The sequence below is a fragment of the Neodiprion lecontei genome, chromosome 1, assembly GCF_021901455.1.
Source record: "Neodiprion lecontei isolate iyNeoLeco1 chromosome 1, iyNeoLeco1.1, whole genome shotgun sequence".
Classification (NCBI taxonomy): Eukaryota; Metazoa; Arthropoda; class Insecta; order Hymenoptera; family Diprionidae; genus Neodiprion; species Neodiprion lecontei.
Genome location: NC_060260.1, coordinates 34,397,788 through 34,422,745, shown reverse-complemented (window position 1 = coordinate 34,422,745; position 24,958 = coordinate 34,397,788). Strand labels below are relative to the sequence as shown.

The window sequence follows — 24,958 nt, the reverse complement described above, 5'->3', positions numbered from 1 at the left end:
TGGAATTGAAATATTTGAAAATCGACTGTGAATAATTAAAATGAATTTGAACCGCGGCAGTAAATTTTTCTTTGCTGTGTTTTTTTTTTTTCTCTAATGACAAATGTAGGAGCTCATGATAAGCATATAACATAGCATTTATTTGCGGAGATTACAGGAAACGTTGAACTTTGACCTGGAATCGAATGTAACTCATTACTTGTCACCGGTAGATCCATGACATAATTATTAATAAACGACCCAGTTGGCTGTGTACCAACTTCTTGGGAGTTATTCTGCGAACGATTTCCGATAAAATGAGAAGTTTGGCTCGCGAGAGAGCCGCGGATATAAACTGCGAAGACGACACGAGACTGAGCTGTCGTTTGAAGTTATTTCGAAAACTGGGCTGGTGCATTGACCGGCAGTCAGTCTTTGGCGCCTCCTTCGGGCAGAGATCGAATCTTTATCACCTTCTCGATATCACGCCCGAAAGGATGATTTTCAGTTTGATGTTAGCCGCCGTTACACCAATCGGGCCCTTTTCATTGCACGCACATTTCCATTTGTTCTAAGAATTTCGAATTTCATACCTTGCACTTGACGATATCCATGCTCATCAACTTTCTCTAGCAAGGGGTATAAGCTGCTAATACCTCGCGCGTAAGGCTCTAAGTAAACGATGTAGACCGGGGAACCGATTTCATTTCCAATCACAATATCCAAGCAATATATGTCAATCAAACCGGATTGCAATATCGGTACTCATTCAAACCAGTGTCATCGTGCGTGTATGATTATTTTACCGCTTACTGACTCACATATTATGCCTTTATAAGTCGCTGGAATGAAGTCCATCGTGCGATATCTTTGAAGTGAGGTGATTTATCTCGAGTCACTTAATCGGCGAATAATAATACGCGGGAGAAAACTGCTGCACAGGAACAGTAATGTAAACGTGATACAACGATCAATGACAACTTGAATTAGGTATGCACAGTGAATTAGTCGGTCGATTTTTTCGCTCCCTTTGCGCGGTTTTATTTTTGTCTCAATCTCAAATGAATAAAATAGGAAGTATAACGTAAGCGTTACAAATGGAACGGTGATGACAATGGTCGAGGAATTTGCATCTGGTACAACGTGAACTATAAATCGAACGATTCAACAAAGTGTTGCGTCACCGTTCTGGCATGTGCGAAGATAAATAGCATTGACAAATACTCGGAGTAAATATTTTCCTTAAAAGGGATAAAGGTTTTATCACATCTGCCAAGATTGCGCAGGTACCAGTTCGGGGTCACCGGTTATCGAGAAAAGGACGAGATGACTTTTCAACACCAAGGATAGAAAAGGAACAGGTAGCGAAAGTTTTTGGTCTAAAAGCTCATTCAATTACTTGTCTCGGTCCTACCGAATCTCGGGTCATCTCCGGTATCTTTCACCGTGGCACAAAGTGCTGGCCTATAAACTTCACACGGGAAGATCGTTCCAACCATTCGGCGCCCCGACACTCGAAAAACGCTTCTCGACGACGCCCTTGAAGCCGTCTGGTCGATTCAAGCACTCAGAATGAGTTTTACTCGCATTCTTGCGATGACTAAGCAAACTTCAATTTTACTCACAATCAGACCGGAGCTGCTGCAGCAGGCAGCAAGACTAAAGCGACTGTCACGACGCCAGCCGGCGGCCTCCTTACGCACCGGACACCTCTTCCCCTGTCCCGGTTACATTACGCACAAACCTGCACCCAGGCATACCTGCTCGACAAATCGAGCCCCGAGGGATATTCATGCCTACAAGTTGATTTCACTTAAGTTTATTCAATTTCCCGCGCCTAAGGGGACCCGATCCCTGCGTCGCGGCGTCGTTGCATTGACGCGAGAGCCGCTGGAGATTACTTGCACTTAATGCAGCCGATAGACGTGTGCCTCGTACCTTACGTGCCCACCCATCTTCTGTCGTAACAGCGACCTAATATCACCGATGCACCAAGCAGCGGGCTGCTGCAGCACTCTGACAACGGTTGTCACGTTCCGGAGAATTTATCTGCGTGACCTTTGGTCACATTGAAATTTTCCGAATATACTGGATGTACGCGGTGATGGGAATTGTGGACACTCTACAACGCGGACGGCGGAACGCTGCGCGGATGTACCGCGGGGATGTACGAACCCACTGATTCATCTTACACGGGGTATAGAGGACTTACGGAGCCAGGAGAAGCATATTTATGGGACAAGATACACGCCGATAATACAGGCATGAATAAAGTTCGGTGAAAAATTAAGAGCTGCCCGGCTACTTTGAATGTCAAAACTTTCTCCGTACATGTACTATTCTAATTGCCTCGTCTATATTTAAAGCTTCCTCAAGGCTGAAGGCGAAACGTACGCGAGGCAATACATGCCTTCCGTAATCGTAAACACCTGGCATCGTATTCGAACGGTAGCGCCACTTTAGGGACCGAATGACAACGGCTGTTGATCAAATTGTACTTACCAGTGCAACTCACTCATAATTATAATCTCGACAATGCGCGATTACCTGCGATCGTGATTCCTTTCGTTTCTTTCTCTCTTCCTTTCTTTCTTTCTTTCTTTTATCTCGTTTCAATCACGTTCCTTTAATCTCCCGATCTCTCCAGCCAGGTAACGCAAGCCTTCTCATTGTCCGCTGCAGGTAGTCCGAAGGACTGCCGCTGACGTGTTCGGCATGCAATCGTAAACGACATGTGCGCGGTGTATCCACTCGGACGGTTTTGTACGTTTCCAAACGCGTTTCCACGTCTACGGGTATCAGGTTGTGATCGTCAAGTGACAAGTGCGCGGGGTGAATAATTTCCACTTTTATGGTCAAGCTTGCGGTATGACTGGCCGCCGGTGATATGAACGCATGCCTTCACGACACCGTTCGAGTTGGATACTGTCAAGTTTAATCAGTGGCAATTATCAGCGTGAACCCGCCGCGAGCTTCAGACTTATTGGCAATTATCATCCCGCCACTCTCGCACTGAACTGGATGGTGCGGTCAATTCTTGAACGTCCTACCGCAGTTCAGTTCTTCTTCGCATTTCCGCGATATAGAGCCTCGCATGGATTCGCCGTGCGCCGGCAAACCCAGCTTCTGCTGGTCCGAATTGCCCGCAGTGAGGTTAACCCTTGGCTGTGTGTAAGTGCGCTCCCGTCGCAGAACACTTCCTAGTTCCTGCTGGTCTTCTCGGTAATCGTAATCCTCGCTGCTGCGCAGCTCTTTGTCTGCTCGATCGTCCGAGGAGAACAATCGCGGTGACTGCCGTGCGCCGAAGTCAGGATGAGAGAATAAAAGCACCTGTTTGCAGTAAATAGTCGATCACTTCCTGCTGCAGGCATCCTTTCCTTGGATGCACCCCGGGGCGTGCTGTAGCATCCAGCCAATTACCGTCTATCTTGCCTTAGAAAATTCCCGTTTGTCGGGATTTTCGGTAATCTTTGGTCCTTTGACCTCGAGTTTTACTTTCGCTCACTCACTGTACCGTCTGTTACTTAACAACGCTAGGATAGCACGCTAGCAGCAAACGACGAGTGCATGCCTCGGCATGGGATGGATTGAGTTATAGAGGTGGACAGGCGTCAATCACAATCAAAGAACGGCTGGCGCGACGGCATCTTCGACCTCGGATAGCTACCTGATAGATTGTCAGGGTGATGGAAACGGCGGAAGCGTTTGCCACTGCGCGAGTAAACCTTTGAACCTTTTTTCTATACGCCTGAAACTTTTCAAAGGTTTGTTCCTCGGCATACTTCGAGCATTTCCCGTCGAAATCGACTGTCTCAAAACGGAATTGCGAAACACCGCGAACGCAATCAAGAAGAAATAGCAAGGGCGGAGCGAGTGTGACGCGTAGCGCTCGTAACGCCCGAAGGGTTCCAACGATTTTTACCCCTCGCAAAACTGCTGCCTCCGCAACGTGTACGTACGGCATGTTCAAGAGAAGGAAACCATTTTCCATCGTCTCGTCAAAGCCCGCCAAGTGATTCAACGAATGGCTCGGTATAAACCGCAACTGTGCATCGTCGATGAGGCTGCTATAAGCCATTGAGACGATGATATTTGTGCGTAAACGTGCTCGAGGGCAAATAACACTCCAGCGGGCCCCAACGTGTGTGCTGATCACTACTCGGCCCAAGGACACCCACTAGGGCCCCCCAGCCTCTCAACTATTATCTCGTATGAGTAAGAAGTTTCTTCTCTGCAAGCACTGTGTATAAGGAGACTCTAATGTGTAGATGTTGTGTTTACCCTTTTTGAATCCTTGCTTCCGATGAGAAGCCACGTAAGACAAGCAATGTCGTCTAATGAATGATAGGCGGATGTGCAAATCATTTATCTACGAGAGAATATTTGTTGAAAGAATGTAAATTCGAAAAATTGGTGATTTCGAAAAATTAACGCCGAAGCCAGGAATCGAACCTGGCGTCTAGAGATGCTTGACTGGAGCCTTACTCCACTAGACCACCTAGCCACCCTGACTCTGTTGTCGTTAATATCTCTCATCACCAGTGAGGTCGAATTCGTTTTCCTGTGCCCGTTATTATCTCATATCTCGCGAACTTCGGATCTTCGCGGACTGCAACGCCCCTCCGACACAGGGTGGTACTCCCTGGAGCAGCAGTACTCCATGTGTGTAAGTGACACCGATTCTACTCACGTATCTGCACGTCTTTTACCGAAGATGGATTAGTATTTGAACTCTATTTTTGAAAGAACCAATTCTCGTGCGTGGAAACTGCCAAGGCTTGATCATTGATAACCACAGGCAATTCTACTCAACAAACTCGATAAAATTAAAATGTTCATGGCTGTAACGCGTATTGCTAAAGACCAAAGTCCAAACAATTCTGGGAAATTTCTTGTCGCATGGCACCGGTAATGCGAGAAATCGATATGGTGGTGGAGGAAGAATCAGTCTCCAGTTGGTGCCACGGTGCTGATACTAGTTGGACTTACGGTGAGTCGAGGTGATCCCATTCACCGAATTCTTTTCTTTCATTGGCGCCAATTGCGGTTGAGCAACAAAATTCTGCGACACTGTTATACTACTTGTGAATTCTGGTAATGACCTTCGGACACGTGATTATAGCTTAGAAATAGACAGCGAGGTTCCATTTTAAAAATGTTCATGCCCCGAGCCACTTCTCTCCGCACCGTTTGTTTCCTAATTGCTTGCCGTGATATTGTTTTCGCTGGAATTTCAAGCGAAAAAAAATCACTTCTACGTACCTGATTATTCTACCTGGGCAATATAAACGCCGCTGCTTAGCGGTAAACATCGTATTCTATACGCACTGGGTATACCTACGCATCCACAGCATAGGCCGCGCAGAGTTTTGGGTTAGGAATTTTAACGGCAGATTCAAAGTTCACGACACCTTTTCTCCCCTCCATCTTAACTGCCAACTCCATAAGCGTCGGTAGGAGCAGCAGCAGCAGCAGCTCGTCATTCGATTACGTAAATAGCCTCGAACGTAGCTTGATTGCCAAGAGGAGGCCGCAATATTATACATCGAAGAAGTCAATCTTCCGCACTCATTGTCAAAGCTTAAACTCCGGTCCCGTACTTTCGGTTCTTCTCGTCTCTATCCACGGAGTCTCAATATAATGCAATAATGCAAAACTGTTCGCCGTTGTAATCTGATCCCTACTCGACGAAACATTTCCACATTATTCCGTCACATCTCACGCGGCGAGACTTCTCGGTCATATAGCAGTGCAAATCCCATTATAATCACTTATTACCGAGTGTCGAAGGTGGTACGTCATACGACCAACCAGCATTCACCATCCAGCGTCGTTTGTCGTCGTATCTGCATTTATACCTGCAGTGGGTATTGCGAACAAACTACGTGTGTACGGTACTTTCAGACAAACCTGGAATCTAAGCCAAGGCTCTCTGCCACAGCAACGGAGCAGCTATAAGCTGCCTGCCTATTCGATATTTCACTACGATGTAACGCTTTTGATATAGTGTTATACCCGTGGGTTTCACGATACGACTCTTGACGGCGGCAGGCACGCGTTTACGTGCGTTAAACATCATACGTCTTCGTATGGTTCTCACGACGGCTCGTACGAAACTACCTGAGTACCATACGGCTCGTTGCATAGCCGACGTGATAAACGAGTCATTTGTTCATTCTCGAGGATGGATGCGATTCCCGTCTGCGGAGAGATGCCTCGGTTTTATCGTTAGCGCGTAAAACATACTGTCGAAACATTTTAGCCATAAGATAATTCCTTCCGCGCGTGAATTACCTCTTAATACTTGTAAGAAAGTCAAAGTAAATCCAGCCTCTTCCTTCACCTTGTGAAATTTTTAAAACACTACCATTGCCACCTGTCGACAGATTATTTTAAAACCACATCTCTCCGATCCGTTTTATCAATTATGAAACCGCAAAATCTGGCTCTCGGTATCGAGCGAATGTATCGAGGACTGGCAAATATACCCGTTAGGCGATAGACAGGTGTGTATGATATACTCGAACGTATAGATCAAATTTAGTGATAAAATCAAAGATACGTTGACGATGTCCGTTATCCTCGCCCGTGCCTGTAACGATAGGTATGTATTTAATACCAGAACCTGCTACCTGTTGCAAAATCTGCACCACGAGGTCCGCCCAACAATGCCAATCAGTGGTCGTGTATCAACGTGGCCCCGAGACCGTGGGGGACCCCAAGTTGGCATCGTGGTGGGGAAAACCAGGCGCTACCCGATACCCGTCCCATCGCTCATCCTTACCACCTGCCAGCATCGCTATCTCTCGGCAAGTACGGGGGGCATCGCGAACGTGCCGGGTAACCACAACGTCATTCCTTCGGGACGCGAGAGGACTCCAATCATCCGGTACCCCGTGCTAAACCGAGAAATAGATCTACTATCGCGTGGAATATTTTCACCCCGCCAACCGCAGGTCACGTCGTCAATCTACATGGGGGGTTATCCACGAGTCCGGGGAACTTTGAGGAGCGAGTCCCGGAGGACCTCTGCGTGCTTTGCACCCAGGGAATAGATCCTATGAGTCGCGGTACTCGAGGCGATGCTGTATCTACGTTGAAAAAAATGATTGATTCACTAATGGCATCGGGTCTTGTGTTGTTTTTTTTTTTTACTTTTTTTCCCCCATTACGAAAGCGATTACCTCGCCGTCAATTAGCGCATTGAAATTGATAATGATAATTTAGTTACACGGCGATTAATGAGCGGGCTATTAATTTTGCTTCGATATTACACGTGGTAGGCACATGTATATTGCCACATGGTCAATGACTGGTAGTTTGCGATTACACCCCCGTTTGGCAAGTTATTAAAACGTCGTAATATCGATCAATTTTTACAGCCCGTAATATGTTTTCGAGATATACAAATTTGGACCGGTACAGTTGTTGTTGTTGTTTCTTTTTTTTTCTCAAAGATTTTTCTTGTGTGCATACGTGTTCGCGTTCTTTTTCTTCCTTACTTCATTTGTTGACCAGGCGGTAACACAGCCGTTGGTATGCAACGATCTTCGACCGGTATGTTAATCAGTGGCATGATGTTCGGTATGAAAATTAATACTGAGAATTACAGAAAAAAAGCAACGCAATATTATGCCTTCCTATATATCATGTGTATAATAATAATTGAACTGATCCAACGGTGTCAAAAATCAGAAAGGTTGGGCAAAAATCTCACACATATAGTATACAATAAGCTTGGAGAATATTAAGCAATTCTCAGAGACGTTTGTAGTACGCGATTGCATGCAAACGAATTGAGAATAATCAATCTACACCGTTGTGTTGATACAGGAATCCGTATTATTTTCCCTGTCGTACAATAAACTATAAACCGTACGATGTGGGTAATTGAGTTTGTTCCCATAATTAGTTTTATCGTGACATTCGTGTCGGCGGGTATGATAAGTCTTTGAGAGGCCGCGACGAACGAACGAACGAACGAACGAGCGAGTCGGGATCTCGAAACCCACGAAAAGGCAGCGAGGAGAAGATTTAGTTGGAATAAATAATGGTCGAAATCCCAAACGCGGAGAAATCCCCGGGTTTGAGAGAAACCCAAGGAAATCAAGGTGGTACATAACCGAATGAATGTACAAGATCGCGCGGCGCGTGTATGTTGCAACCCGAGAGACACCTGTTCAGTGTTACAAAACTCCGTCGAATACCATCCAGTCTCAGCAGCAGCAGCAACGACCAGTCGAGAGAGTATACCTACGCCACAAGGCGCGTTTAAACGGACAGAGCGAATGCCTTGCAGCCGCGGGACGAAACTCGAGCTAACCGAAAGTAACAAATTGAGTTATTGTTGGGTTGACCTGGCAAGACTTGGCCTCTGGTACACCGGCATTCTTACCTCGTCTCGAAGTGAGGAACGAACCTCTTCGGTCGTTACCCGGGGGAGTCGCCGGAGAGTCGGGGAGACAAGTTTTCAAGATATCGCGCGAAGATTGTACCGTTCAGCGCAGGGCGATCGTTGTCTGAGATCCCTGGTCCAGGAGGAGCCTGGAGCCTGCCCGCGACGATCCCGGGCGAATGCCATTATTCCGTTAACTACCTGAGCGCGGAGACACCTGCCAGGTTAACCCCTAATCTCGAGAGATCTGTCCGTACCTAGTACGCCTAGATATCTGCGTATTCGCATCCCGGTTTCCCTTCCATCGCCCGCAGCACTAATCAGCGGTACTCCCTCGGTGTCCTTTGCACGCTGCACTGCCCGGTATCCGAACAATCTCGCCAGAGATATTCGTACTCCGACGGAGATAATATGTTGTGCCTGTGACGTCAGACCGTCCGCTCTACTCTCGGGATGTTACCACATGCCCAACAGTTATTAATCCTCCTTTCAGATCTTATTTACGACGTAACTTATTATCATCTTGACGCCCGGTACGCATGAGAAACCGGAGCACATACCACCTCGTGAAACATCGTGTAGTATCGTATATGCATAACACGCCCTGAGAATATCGTCACGTTCACGCCATGCCTCTACGTATATCTCTCATCTATGTACCTCCAATTCGTAGATTAACCGTAAATTCTAACGGAGATTCTCATGCTTCTCTTTCAACTCGATTACGCTCTCGCTGCGGCTACCGATGCCGATGATGCTGCTGATGCTGCTGCACTGTGTGTGCTGGCGAATTATTCTTTCTGGGACAGGACCTCGTCTGCTCCTCATTCGACCCTCGAGTCTGCGAGGTGCGAAATGTAGGGTATCGAATCGAGGCGGTTATGCAGTTATGATTCAGAATGAGAACGCAAAGAGATCGAATCGCGTGTAAGGATCTTAAAGTTATTCCCCAATTAAACCAAAACCGACTTCATACTTGTACTCTCGTGTGAAATATATAGAAAACTGCTGAGAATCTTCCATCTTCAAGGCACAAAGCACTCGATCACTCTTCAAGACAATCTGTGTAAGGACTTGAAACGCAAACCACAACTACCCTATTTTCGTATCAACAACGTTGATCCAATATCTGTACTCTGGCATAATAATCCGGACGGACGTGAAACCGCAGCTGAATTGAAAACGAACGAACCCTGTCAGGCACGCTTGCATTGCTCGTACGCCTACCTTGTCGCAGTCGATACCTACCAGTACTGAGCAACGAATGCATTGTGTGAGGCTCAGCGCACACGCACGATGCTGCATCCTCTGATGGAAGTCAGTGCAGTGTCTACCGAGATCAGCTGACCTTGGAAAATATCAGCTGTCGGTAGTAGAAAACTGTCAGGCGGAGAACTTCCTGCCAGTACGAGGTGGCCGAGGAGACTGCAGCGAAGCACAGTCGACAGGGAGTTTAGCAGCAAGGAGTGTAACGGTGCTTCACGGATCGACGGACATACTCGTACACCCGGAGAGACAACGCCGACCTTCGCCATTCACCACTGAACCTCGGTTACACGTACCATGTACCCATGCATGTTGTACGCAAATGCCGTAAAATATCATTTACGTTAGGGACGCGTCGAACCCCTCGCCCTGGCTTTTTGTAATTGACGTAACAACAAAAAGATGGATAGGGAGAAAAGGAATGAATTGGCGTTATCGATACTTATCTCTCGAATTATGAAACGTTGGTTTATATCAATCGATCGTTGTCACGCTACTGTCGCGAATCTCTGCGACGATCTTTTCGAACGAACCACCTAAGTGGACAGCGAGAATAAGTTCTTGATGATGTTTCTTTTTTTTGAACGACGCGAAGCTACAACAGGTGCTCAAAATTGATTAGCACATAATGTTATACTCTTCAAGATTTATTACACACTGTCTCGATTTACCTTTGAAAATTCCTAGGCGGATATAATATTCTAATCATCTCCGGGCCCGGCTGAGTATCGAGAAGTGGGGATATACAACTTCTCTGGGATTATGATTATGATTTGAACACCTTAAGGATCCTAAGAAAGTTCTTAACGAGGCTTTTTAATACCTTCTCGAAACCTAAACACCATCAACCGCGTCTGTGCAACCGATACGCGAAGATGGATTCATATTTCTAAACTTATCCCCGCACGCTTGAATATCTTTCTTTGGAGCTGGTAATTATATGCAAAGTAGGCTTAGTGCCACATTAGCTTAGCTAGATGGACATAGTTCTATCAAACGCTGACGTCGACCTCGTGCGCTATCGTTGAAAAAAAATAAAATAAAAATGATCATATCTAAACCCCTGAACAATCTTATAATAAAACAATAGTTTCTAACCGATCGGTGCACAATTGGTTGGCACAATTTCTTTCTGCTCGTTACTTCCAGTTTTTCATTGAACTCTGTTTCTCTGAGTAAGTTTAATATACTTGCGTCACGCTGGCAGGAAGTTGTATAAATAAAAAAATTTCTGGGTCAACAACAACAGAGCACTGACATAACTCGAATATTGCGAAATACCGCAGCCTGATCACCGGAGGTTAGGACGATTGTATTATATCTCGGGTCGTTAGGGAAATAGCTCGTTAAAAAAGAAACTTGATGCTTGTAACAGGTGCACAGCAATTTCCATTACATCCACGCAATCGCGTGCATACCTACTGCAGCGAGGGAAAATCATTTCTGCATTACGAGTGGGCGGTGCTGTGATCTGCGAAACACTTCAGAACTGATAGAATAATAGACACGTGTGGAAAATGGTACTGGTAATAATTCCGACCGATTCATGGATCATCGCGGCGCGGCGTGGCGTTCCGATGAAATTATGCCGTATTATACGTGCTAGGTGAAAGTGTGCGAACGTCAGACCCTATGAACGGTGAGAAAAATGAACGTGAGCTGAAGCCCTGCTCATTATCGTGGTAATGATGGGAAACGGCGATGGATGAAGCGAGAAGAAAATATGGGGAGGAGAACAGGGGAAAAAGAGTGTTTCCTAAACTAACCAGGAATACTAAAACCCTCTCGCTTCAAAGCCGGCGAAAGCTGAAAACGCTGCAACGCGTGAGGATCGCCCGATGCATTATCAAAGACTGGACGTTAGCGATTCGTGTTATCCGTAAGTATTTGGCGTTGCAAACACGGGGAAGGAACGCGGCCCTCCGTAGTCTCGCATTAGAAAATTTCTCATTTCCGCCTCGGGAGACACATCGCGATCAGAGGTGCAGGTTTCATATTTATCCCGTTTCTAAACGCGCCAAATGGGCGTCAGAACTGTCCCAAAGGTAAATGCTGAAACAGTTCGTTCGTTAACTTTCACGTAAATCTGGCCGACGACGCGTGTGAATCACGCCGAGGTACTCAATCTGCACGTGAGTTAACAAACGAGGTGTGTGACACGGGTAGGAGCAGTGAATGATCGTAGAGATCCGTGCCTCGCGAGACGATGTCCATTTTAAAACTGAGAAGTCGAGTGCGTCATCTTAGGAAGTAGTCAGATCTGAATTCACGGAAGTCGCAGAATCGGAAGTTATGCCGGGGCATAAAAGATGAGCGTAGAAACCAGACGCGGACCAGTCGACAAGATGTAGTCTGTGAGATAGCCGGCTTCCCCGGGTCTCTAAGTGCAAATACCTACGTATAAGTTGAAAATAACCGTGTGCTAATATTCTGAACGGTATACGACTGTCGCTGAAAAAGGCAAGCCTATCGTTTAGGATACAGTTAGTTGTCTACGCTAGAGTTGAAAAAAATTATCGTTGTTTTTGTTGATCTCTGAATGTCCGATGCTAAGTCGGGATCGAGGTGCTAACTTCGAACCCACACGTTCTGTTACAAGTACATTCGCTCAATAAACAAGTGTCAAACGAAACGCGTGCATGCCTACTCGTTGTAAAAGAATGTTTGTCAAGCGTGTGAACGTGTTCGATAACGACGACGGTTATGTTTCCGACTACTCTCAAAACTTTGCCAGCATGACGCTGCAGGTGAGTTCGAGTTATTTTCTTTTTCTCTCCTCCCTCTCTCTCTCTCTCTCCTTCTCATAAGCGTACATGTGTAGCAATAGACGAGGGTTCAAGATGGCCCGCTTCTAGCTGAATTAATTCGGCACCTTCTTCCTGTCCTTTTGGAGACTCTTATCACGTCGTCTCTTATGTAGAGAGCAACGGTACACGCCTTGTGCCTTTGTTAAACTTTTTTACCGTGAAGATCTAACCATCGGCGTCGCGCTATTCCGGCACACGCGGGGCGCGTCTCAAGATCCGAATTTTGATCACAAATCACACGCAGTATGCAGGGTACACTTACACCTCCATCCATACTCTCGAACGACGTGCATGACGACGACCGGTTTGAGAAAACCTGTTTACGAAAAAGCACACGCTGTTCTGTTTCGCCTTGTATACATACGGTGTGGAACACCCAGCTTAACATCTGTTACCACGGACTGACCTTGAGGGGAAACGTGTTACGATAACAAACTACCGAATCTAGCACATCCGTAGTACGCTTTACACCTCCGAGTTCATACACACCTGCGCAGGTGATGCTGACTTCAGGAGCGTTCGAATTGAGTTCGATCTGATTCGTGCCTCCTGATATTACCCCACAATCGTACAAAAATATCATCGTGACATGGTCGGGTTTGCATGCGTCAAGGAAAAAGAGTATCTGAAGTACGATGGGTTTGTTGAACATTTCTACAAAGGGAATTTGCTGAAATCTCATTCCCTTTACACCCTCTGCGTGGATCAAATCACACAACAATTTACATATTGTTCATGTTCGGCATATAAGTATTGAAGTAACAACGTTACCATATTTTTTTCATTTAACTACGTCCTACTGAATCCATGCCATCAATTGTTCTCAGAGTGCTAATTTTTTTCATACCTTTCCTATGTACGTACATTCATTCCGGTATGTGTTCGCACGTTACACCCACACCCATGAAGACATATCGCACCAATACGCGCTTCCTCGTTTAAAAATACGAACTAGGGGGGGGGGGGGCATCGTCACAAAGCAAACTGTGATTCAACCAGTCGTAGTAAGACGAAGTACGTATGAGTCACTCGGCGCGCACCGCGACGAAGAAGAGCGTAACTTAGCACTACAATATTCAATATTTGTGTTTACATACATATATTGTACAAAATTCAATGATACGCTACACTGATTTGATTCGGCATATACAAGATGCAGGATGTATTGCCGGAACCGCAGACAAAATTAATAATTTCATATTACCAGATAAGGTCTTTGTCCTTCCAGTTAACCGTGATTTCAACTGACTAGCCGAGAAAATAACTCGATTTCTCACACCCGTGCTATTAGTCACATTGCTCGTGGTATTCATCTGTGGAAGTAGTTTTCATTCTGAGGCTTTTTTTTCCCAGGTACTCCACTATGGTGCTCTTTATTTAAGTTCGAGACCGCGTGCACCTCGGTAGCTTATGGATGGTCATTAACGATCGGAACGATATCATCATCGGTATACGGAGATTACAGCTCGGTTCTCCAGGGCCATCATCATTCATGCCTACTCCGATAGTTTCAACGGTTTGCTTTATCGAGTGCGTTTGATTTTCATCTTTCATGTTGTTTTTTTTTTATTTTTATTTATTTATATTTTATTTTTTGTCGCGCGTTTGCCCGAACCTTTTTTTTCGATTTTACTCTTCTACGGGAGCTTCTTACGTACTTTAAGCTGCAAGAAAAAGAAACCTGCACGGTAGGTACTCACGCGTGAATCCGATCCTTCAATCTGTCAATAATCGCTCGAATGGCTGTCGATTCCGTTGCTCATTACCTCGGCTTTTTGTGGAGTCATCTCTCCGATCCAGCTTCTTTTTCACACTATATACGCACCTTCTTATTCAACTTTAATAACGGGCTTTGTACGCTCTCTCGAACGTCATTATAGATCAAACGCCTGATATCACCTGCAAACCTGAAATTGCTTAATCTTTTACCATTCATATTTATACTTCGGGCATCGTTTTGAACCCGAGAGGTTTACTCAAAGGATATCCCGCAAACCCATTTATATCTTTCGACTCAGCCTGCCCCTGGTCGACTGGATATCCTTCTGTTCTCTCTGTGGGTTCGATGCGAATGATATTAACGAAAAAAGCCGCATCACGAAAAAGAACGAATCTATTGTATTCGTATATAAAATTGCACCCGCAACGGGAACCGATATATTTTCAGACGTATTCTTCGGCTGATAAATCGATAATCAGACGTTCCAAACGAGTTTTTTCACCGGCAATTCAATTTTTTCCATTCTCTCATTCCAGGTGCAGAGGCTCGCGGAATACGAGAGGTACCTTGGGCAGGAGGCCCGAAACGTTGTGGAGAACGGAAATGGAGTAGGAAGCGCAGCGGTCCTACAACGGGGTCAACTGGAGGGTGATCTTCACCGAATCCAGGAACTCTTCCCCGGGGACAATCTGCGCCTCCACGAGCGAGATGTTCTCACTACGGTGAGCGAGCGTGACTTTTACTTTCGTATAATTACAATACACTCCGGGGCTCCGTGCTATTGCGTATTCGCATTGAAAAATCTATGGCTAAGTGCAAAGTTCAGCACAAGTCTCATATATTACCCGCACAATGTATACCCGCAGCGCGAAAATGTCGCTGGCTTCGTGTGAGCGGCTCGCACAAAGAGAAAGATATTCAAGTCTCTGTCCCTTCGGAAACTGGTACTTCGAAATCGTGTATGATAATGGGCTAATTATCATAGCTCAACCTCGACCTCGACGCCGCCGTTGGATAACTACGGACACGTGTGCTCGCGGTTCTCCTCGTCTACTGCTGGATTAGACGTGCGCCGTATGTCCCAACATGCTTCCATCCATCCTTCCATCCATCCGTCCGTCCATCCCTCTGCGCTGGTACGAACGTACATCAGCTATTATGAAACCCTTTGTAGTCGTCGACGCGACGCGATGCCTCCACACGAATGACACATTTATCGCACGTGCTCTAGCGACAGGCGGGCCAAATGTGCCGACTAATCTTTCTAATGGTTCGTAATCCCCGGTGCACTGACAACGCCCTACGTAACGCCCAATATGCAAATCGCTCACACCACTATTCCATTGCCCACGCTGCTTACGTTTTCACATCCCGTATCGCCAGGGACAATGCCACCTTCCTTCAGGCGCATCTGCACTCTGCACTTGCGCCTCGTAATATTGTTTCTATGCCTGTCGGTTGCTTAGCTTTTCACGCTTCTTATACCATTTCTGTTTGGGCTGTATGCGTAGGTGCGAATTGCTCAATTTAGAAATCAATGGAAACGGAAATGAGTCGACAAATGTGTAGTTTTGAGATGATCGCTGATGAAACTTGATGCAATTTTGCTGGATGCAATTTCCAGTATTTGTTCATTGCTCAATATAGCTGCTCGTGTCGATGCAATGCACGATTTTCAAGTCAATATTCGAACAAAAATTGGCGCATAATCGATCAAGTCCAATTTTTGATCCAGCTCCTGAATTACGTCAGCTGAATCACGTTCTGCAACGGATACGTACGGATATCGATTTATCGGTAATGACGTCATTGAGCTACCTATATCGCAATGCAATCGTGAAATAACTGGTTTATGCGGCGCTACCCGATCTCGACCCCGAAGCCTCGTATTACGTTTCAAAGTAACCTCAGCGATTCCGATTAGCTCGATTGTAACTAACAAAAAAAAAAAATCAAAAAAAAAACACAAACGAGAAGGAATAATGCTTCTTACCGGTCCTGGAACGAGTTAACCGAGCATAAAGAAAGAATTGAAAAGAGTTTATAAGGTGTAAAATAAGAGAGAAAAATGAGAAGTAAAAGATCGAAGAGCGGGATAACTGCACGTGCGGCGTCGTGTCAAAGGCCGCGTGTCTTTAAAGATAGGGATAAAGAAATTCACGCCAATTTGCCGTTGAGAAATTGCTAGGAATTCAGACCGGCCTCGCGGGTCTGGCTCTACCTTACACGTACTACTGACTCGCGGCGGGACGGGAAAGTACAACGAAGAGCGGAAATAAGGGCACCTAATACCGCTATAATATAGCGTGGCGAACGTCCACTTGCCGCGTTGCACCAGTGCCGTGATCTTTTGCCTATTTCGTCATAAAATTCATGCATCCGATACCTCCACCTCCACCTCCAGCTCCAGCAACAAGGAATAATGAAATTGTACCTTTGCCGCGGGATCGATGAAGCGGTACGGTATCATACCATGGAGATCGGCTTCTCCTGGCGCAAAAGATAAGCCCGTATAATAATGACTCTACGGCGACCTGCAATGCGAGGAGAAAGATATTGCTGTAGCAACAGCAGCGACGGTTGGAGCGCCAAGGAGGCCAACGATCCAGCGAATATATTTTTCATTCTTGTTAACTGTCGGTGCTCCGATATATATATATATATATATATACATATTTTTTTTTCTCTGTAAATTCTTTCAACTTTTTTTCTTATTCCACTCGGCGTCTTGTCGCGAGTTGGCGGTAAGCTGCATTGAAATTCATTATTACGGGCAAAATTGCTTTCTGTTGTAAAATGTACCCACCTACAATACTCCAGCAATCGCCAATGTGTGCAAAGTTGCCTGTACGCAGTAAAATTTGACCGACAGTCTCTTAGTACAGGTAGTACAAAAGTAACTCTGTTCAATTGCAAACGAACAAACGGAAGGTCGCGCCCGCTGCTATTACAGGAAATGTACCATTGTATTTACTCGCGAACCATATAACCATTGTTATGCGTCAATGCTGTGCGCGACAACGAGTAACGACCGTCACACGTCACAGTTTGTGGATGAAATTTGTTCTTTTTTTTACCCAATTTGATGCATCTGAGAGAATCATTTTTACGAAAATGTCACGCGATACTTCTATTTGCCAGTCAAGAATTCGACCTGAGGCAGTGCATCGTGGGGTACCGTACATAGCAGAGACGTGCAACACTCGATCTGATAAGCTTAGGGATCGGATTTATTTTTCGAAAAATCGGCAAGGCCATTTACAATATTTTTCAAACCAATCACATCCTATTACATTCATATGAATATTTCATGAACGAAACGGAATGCCGCATGGTTTGTCTCATGCAGTGTACTCCGGGTACGCGGAGTATTTGTTGTAACATACGTTTTCCGTTCTGTTCCGTTGATTGGGAAATATATGTGTTTGAAAACTTTCTACTCCCGACGAAAGAAGGAGAAATATATAGAAATACCTTATACCTGTTTATCCAGGGACCGCCTAACCATACTAATGGAATCTACGTCATTCCAGGTCTCGTGACTTGAAGATTTTCTAATACGTACTTGCGCATTCGCAGCAGGTATCTTGAAAAAATACTAACGATTTTCATGTCCAATTATTTTTCAGAAAATGAAAAACTTGATACGCAAGCGGACTAATGGTAGCACTGGACGGCTGACGAGGGTACTTTCACAAAAATGTCTGAACTCGGCTAATGGCGCTCCAGCTCCAAAGTCACCACCGAGAACCTTTCTGCTGGAAACACCTGTACAGTTTACCACCGTGAGTTTATACTACCTACGTGTAATACAAGTCTGCGATTTTATATGCGCATATCTACGTGTCGAGTAGATGTACTGACGTATATTTTTTCGTTGAAATTTCAAGGGAATGCAGTCCCAGGAGAGACACTTGTTCCTCTTCTCGGATCTCCTTCTGATAGCGAAAGCACGAAGTGGCGGTAACTTCAAATTGAAGCAGTCTGTCCGCATGAGCGAACTCTGGTTAACGGCCGGTCATATCGAGGATGTTGCCGAGTCGAACAAGTCTCAGGATACGAGCTTCGTCCTGGGATGGCCAACGACGAACGTCGTAGCGACTTTCATGTTAGTTTACAAGCAATAAATGCTTAGCAAGTTTTTGAAACTATTTCCCGATCGCTCCTCCAAAAGAAATACCATTTTACACATTCTCCGCTTCTTCTTTACCGAACAGGACCGCTGCAGCTAGAGATTTGTGGTGGGGACGGCTTACGGAACTCGTGAGAGAGGAGAGCATGAAGGAGCCTCCAGACACGAACATTCAAGTCGTTTACCACGACAGCGATACCAACACGGAATATGTAAGTACACATACCTGCTCCTTCAAATATTAATGCAACGAAACATTTTTCACTTAGCTTTATTTACCGCGGGGTCATGCTACTCGCCTTCGACGCATTCATTTTCGACCAACCAGCTCGAGCACGTTGTGTTTCTCTCTTGTTTCTCACATACAAGCTTCGAGCTTTTTTCATACCCCAGATATCAAACCGAATACTCACACTTCGCATACTTTTATAGATGTTTTGCCGAGTAAGTTTTTTCGCTCTGAAAACTGAAAGTCATTGCGTAGAACAGTCTCTACCATTCATTGTCTCATATCTGTGATAACTGACGCCGAACCTTTGCTCGATTACAGTGCAAGACGATCATGGTTGGGCCAGAGATGACCGCAGGCGCGTGTGTCAATCTAGCAACGCGTCTGCTGGACCTCCAGGGACCGTTCCAGCTTTGGGCTAGAACGTCATCGGACGAGTCCCCGTACCCGCTGATCGGACACGAAAGACCGTTCGCCATCAAGTTGTCAAACCTGCGGCACACGATATCGGCAGAGGAGGGCTTCGACCTGGAACACTGCAACAAAAGCGGCCACGACAACTGCCACTTCATACTGAGGCCCGTTCTCAAGTCCCCGATAAAGAAGAACAAGTCGAAGATCTCCGGCCTCTTGAGGAGATCTCTCTCCCTGAACCCCAGCATCTTCGGCGTGAATCTTTCGAGGCTCGACGAGAACGGACTGCCGAAACCCGTGCTCGTAATGCTCCAGCAACTGTTTGCAAAGGGCCCCTTCACCCAGGGAATCTTCCGGAAATCAGCCAACGTCAGGATAGTCAGAGAACTCAGGGACCAAATCGAGTCGACGGGGGATCCGAGCTGCCTCGAAGATGCCCCTGTGATCGCGGTCGCGGCACTGCTCAAGGACTTCCTGAGGTCACTGCCCGACCCCCTACTGACGTCACACCTGTTCCCACTCTGGATGGCGAGTCTGGACACTGCTAACTCCGTACAAACAATAAAAAGGTGAATTATCTGGCAAGACGGTGAATGTCTAAGGCATGATTACGCTAACGCAATAGTTGCGGGGTTTGATTAACGCCTTGTTACGGCGAGTCTTTATTACAACGTTTTTTCTCATTTTCGTTACAGCATTTTGGACCGTCTACCCAAGGCCAACTATACCCTCCTCTCCCACTTGATATGCGTTTTGCATCACGTTGCCAGACGGTCGAAGCACAACCTGATGTGCGCTAGTAACCTCGGCGTCTGCTGCGGACCCAGCCTCCTTTGGTCTCCCAGCCCATCCGTTAATCAAAGCAGGGCGATACCGGCGCTGACCGAAATGCTCATACGCCACTGCGAGACCCTCTTCGGCGAAGGAGTCACCCAACTCCTTGGCGAAGAGAGGAGCGACAGCGGTGCCGAGGAAAGCACCGATAGTCTACACTGTAAGTCTAACTTTGATATTACGCAATTGTGTCCACTGCGTTAGTCGCTATGACATGAAATGTAAATGTAAATTTTAAAGCGATGTCATTACGAGTGCATAATAATTTGGTTTGTTGCAGCAGGTGGTCTTTCGTTGGACAGTTTAGACCTGACGGAACCGCCGCGAAAGGATCACATGTCGTTATCCCGGGACTCGGGTCTCACCTTGTCGGACTGTCAATTGTTCATCCCAGAGTCGCCGGTCGGTTCGGAAGATTCGACTGTGAACGCGTCGACATCGAGCTTCGACAAGACCATGATAAAGGAGGACAAGTCGAGTAAATCTTACGTGCGAGTTTACAGTGGCTGGGAGGAGCGTATGAATGGTTACGCGTCTGGGAACCAGAGTAACGTGAGTCAAAACTTCCGCGAGGACAAGGGCAACGCGCATCCGAACCCGAATTTCCAACGTCAGGACTGGCTCAGAGCGCAACTGAAACGAACGCCGAGAACGAAGCTCGAGGAGCAGGAACAGCGGAAGGAGAGATTCGAGGACAAGGATATATACCGGAGAGATTTCATGCGGCAAGATTCGATGAAGGAAAACGTCGAGAACTGCAAGGACATGTTCAGGTCACAGATGGATCTTGCGCAGGAGATGCGGGTCGAGTATGACAGGCTGTCGCAGCAGGAAGCCTGCACCGAGCGAGTATCGATACACGACTCTGAGCAGGATCTGAACAGCCGTGACTCACCCCTGTCCGCCGACCGGTACGACTTCAAGAAGGACCATTTTGCCGATTTCAAAAAGGTCAAGTCCGAGGCGTACATAAACAGAGAGTCGCCGGTGTCTCAGAACGGCAGTTATCACTCCGGGAGCGACTTGTACGAGTTCAAGAAAGTTAAAAGCGAGATATACGTGAATAAAGAGTCTCGGAGCGAGCACTATGAGTACAATAAATCCGAGAACAATATATACGGCAACAGGGAGACGATAAACGACATTTACACCGCCAGAGAGCAGGGTGATCTTTACTCCTTCAAGCAGGCCGAAGCCATCGACATTTACGGGGATGAGGACGACGGCGAGCGCACTTGGCCCGATACTCCGCCGCCGCTACCTCCGAGACTCAGGCATCTGCCACCGGTGCATATGAGCCTCGATGACAGGCACAAAATCGCCAGCAGGTCCAGGTCTCTGCCTCCCCCGCCCCCCTACCGACCCCCGCCGCAGCCCCGTGCCCCAATCACGACGAGACATCTTGGATACCCGAGATCCATTGTGGATGACGAGAGCTACGTTTAGGGGTCTTCGTTGTATATACCTATAGCTTAGCGCGATGAACGCGTGATGACATTTTTATGCGAATGATCAAACTTGCGCCTCAGATGTAATATTGCCGTCGTCAAAGTCCAATTCGTGCAGGGAACTGATCTATATAATTGTTGTATTATGTTGGTCGTTTTTCAAGCCGCGGTATGAAATCAAAAATTAGTCATTCGATTATCTCTGTTTGTAACATTGATTTTTCAAGCCTGGTTATCGGGTGTCTGCAATCAATGTTCTCACCCACGAGGTGGTTTTTCGAGTTTCTTCATGTATAAATACTATACGTTACATATACACGAATTCGGCCTTGGACTGTTTGAACTAAGAAGGTCATTGTTTAAGGTTGATGATAAGGAACCAGGCGGAGTATATATTTTACTATAGATACTACATATGTAGTTATCTGGCGGATTAACGTTTTATAAATACATACAATACACATACACACACACACACATATGTATCACACTCGAAACAGTTAAGTTTGTTCACATTTGATTGTCGAAATACGTGGTCCTGCAGTGCGATGGTTCACCTAGTCTAAACTCAGAAAACGTCCGAAAGGATATTTAGAAAGAAAAGTACTGAATATATACTTCGATGTAAGTCTAGATCACAATATAACAAATAGGCATAGACATATTTTTCACCTATTGCGGGATCTGCCCTTAATGATAATAATGATAATTATTACTATAAAAATAAAAATTATTATTATTATTATTTTAACTATTAATATTATTATTGTTAAATGAATAAGAATGCTCCAAAACTATAATGTTATGTACACATGTGTCTTTTATATATTTAGAGAATATTGTATTCAGATTGTTGATATATGTAGTGTACGCGATAAATCACAGCTTTTTATACTGACAATGAGTTCCAGGGTGCTTCCAACCTTAACATACTTATTATTACAGGTAAGATACTCGTATATATGAAAATTATAATTAAGCTTAAGTTAAAGATATACTGACAAGACTCGAAACGAGGTAATATACGATTTTTATTTTAAAATATAAGTTATGTGTTTATATATTCTTTTAGGTGATCAAGCCCGAAGTAATGTAATGACAGAGAGTTATGACAGGTATAGATGAATATCAAACAAATTTTTAACATTGTTAATTCTCACTTTTTTACTTCTCTTGACACAGGATTACCAGTGGTCTAATTATTTTCATATATTTTTGTTCGTCTAATGAAAATATGTATTCGTTAAAACTTATTAAATTAAGGATTTTCCCGTAAATTTCGGCTTTCTTCATTAAAGAATACGAACACACGCACAGTACGGTGTCATAAAAAAAGTTCACACTGCTGTATTTCTATTATTATTTATTCCTTTACAATCACCCAAGTCTGATGTCTCCAGTTGCAAAACCAAGCCTTTCGGAAAATAGATTTCAGCAAGCTCATTTTTATTGAAACAGTTTTTTTTGGAAATGAAACGATATTCTAAAAGTTTATTCGTGAAAGATACACATCTACAAATCTACTCTAACGACGCATAAATTCGACAACTATTTTCCTCAAATTTTCATCAAAAATTACCTCTACTACTCTATTTCAGAGAGTCATGTTCATACACCGAAGATGCGTTCAATTGAAACGAAAAAGGAGTTATGCAATTTAGACACCGTATAGATATACATATATATTATGGGCAGCCACTCAAATATTTATTCGTCATCTTGCTTTCGTTTTTCGACCGTGCGGAAAAAATTCAATTATGACCAGTCTTGTCTACACATACAATAAACATGACAGTAATTATTATCAATTAGTTACATGAGACAATAGGTCTTTATATTTAACACATTTAGAATGCTGCTTTGTACGTGGGACGAAGTTATGTGCGAATAATCTTAAAAATATACATTACAGTTTTATGTGAATTAAATATAAAGGATTATTTTCCGATTTTTCGTTTGTAAATAATATACGTTATTATACATATAATACTACTGTATAATTTTATATAATTGCTAAATTTATAAACATTCACACCGATGAATATGGACAACGCCGATTGAATATGTATATGTATACTCCTTACCTAGCTAAATTATACGACATATTATCAAAGTAAATATCTTTCGTATTTTATACTATCGTTGTTCATTTTCAATGCTTCTGCAGTACATTAAAGGATTTAAAACATGCGGGAAGATAAGGTATCTCAGTAGCGCATTTACGCGCGCACATTGTGTACACGTAATTGCGGATCTGTAAAGAAAGACAGAAAGGTAGGTAATGAACGTAGTCGCCGAATAGATTTGTTTTTGTTTAAAATTGTGAAATATTTTATGTACCCTAGTTTTCCATTACGTGTAAATGATTTTAGGGTTACGAGTTAATAGTTCGATGATGAAAATTGAAAAATCATGCAATTCGACGAATTTGCAAGTCTCCAATTAGACAGACCTCTAGAGAAAAATTTGAAGGTATCTTCATGGACCCATTTTTATTCGACATTTCCATCGGTCCAATGTATAAACACCAATTTCTTTAAAAGTAACCATGAATTCGTTGATTTAGAGTGAAGAGCAGCTGCAAAAACACTCTTTGGACGACAGCTTAGATCGAAAACCGATCGAACGAGCTGTCTACTTGCTAATGTAAGTTGAATTCAAAATTAAGCTTATATCATTCGATACGAATCGGCGAAGCATTAATACAACATGGAAGACTTATAAATCTTCGCATGCTGCACGCACACTGCCGAAGTCGTATTCGATACTATTTAGTGAAATCGGAAGTTTTTGTCAATCAATGAAAGGAATCACTCAACTTTAACGCTAATGTTCATCTGTCTATACGTAATTATACATTGCATGTAGTCCATATGTGCCTGTAACAACCACGTGTCGCTGCAACGGCAATCGGGTTTTTGTCTACATGGGTTTATTGTTGGGCATATCCGTGATCCCAAATTCTCCGAGCACATTTATATACAATCGTGCGCTGCCGGGGCGTTTTTTAATTGAATCTCTCAAGGTGCACAAATTCCACCTCTTGCTAGCTAGGGCGGAGCATGAAACGTGCGCGGGAAAAAAATGACTTTCAATGGAAGATGAGATGCGAATGGAATATTAAAAATTTCTAACAGCCACGTTGGAACGTATTCTAGGAAATCTGACGGGTCTAAGCTTTACAACAATGGTAATTGTACATTAGTAGATTTTCCTGTATTTGATACTTTGTTAAAAACTTTTAAAAAAAATTCTCAAATTCCATCAAAAAAATTTGCCCGAATCCGCTGCGATGCGTTGTAATACTTATAACTATACAATCTGCACAAAATAGCATAAATAGAGATATACTGTGAGTTTTTACAATGCAAGAATGGTTAACAATTTTCTTAAACAGGATAGATAGAACTATTTAGACCCCGTATCACGATCGGTTTTGCATAATAGCAATTCTGTACCAGGCGTAACGTAACACGTGCTACCCTAGCCATGGTAAGCCCGATACATTTAAGCATGTAACATACATACACACACACTTATGGAATTACAGTAGAGTCGATTCCGATTAGAAACTGGACCAGCTGCAATAGAAATTCTTGTACATACCTGCGCCTATAGTCAGGCCGTACATACTACGAATATAATACGCGTGTCGGTTTTAAATCGTGGAACGGTGCCGTGTCCAATGCATACCCATACGTATGTTCCTACGTTACGTGCAGCAATCAGCGGTC

At 44.6% G+C, this 24,958-nt stretch overlaps 1 protein-coding gene across 4 annotated transcripts in view; it reads left to right on the top strand.

The window, feature by feature from the left end:
- The window catches only part of LOC107223590 (rho GTPase-activating protein 20), a 76,714-nt gene extending 53,372 nt beyond the window's left edge, over window positions 1-23,342 (top strand). For 3 of the 4 annotated variants that reach the window (XM_015663307.2, XM_046746554.1, XM_046746555.1), the window contains exons 2-8: window positions 14,704-14,889; window positions 17,797-17,952; window positions 18,058-18,275; window positions 18,385-18,511; window positions 18,850-19,511; window positions 19,638-19,936; window positions 20,057-23,342. In XM_015663307.2, coding sequence (XP_015518793.1) covers window positions 14,704-14,889; window positions 17,797-17,952; window positions 18,058-18,275; window positions 18,385-18,511; window positions 18,850-19,511; window positions 19,638-19,936; window positions 20,057-21,222 — 2,814 coding nt within the window. In that variant the 3' untranslated portion in view covers window positions 21,223-23,342. Of the gene's footprint in view, window positions 1-12,260; window positions 12,388-14,703; window positions 14,890-17,796; window positions 17,953-18,057; window positions 18,276-18,384; window positions 18,512-18,849; window positions 19,512-19,637; window positions 19,937-20,056 lie in introns of those variants that run through there. The other variant, XM_046746553.1, reaches the window with a different exon arrangement.
- The last annotated feature ends 1,616 nt before the right edge of the window (window positions 23,343-24,958 follow it).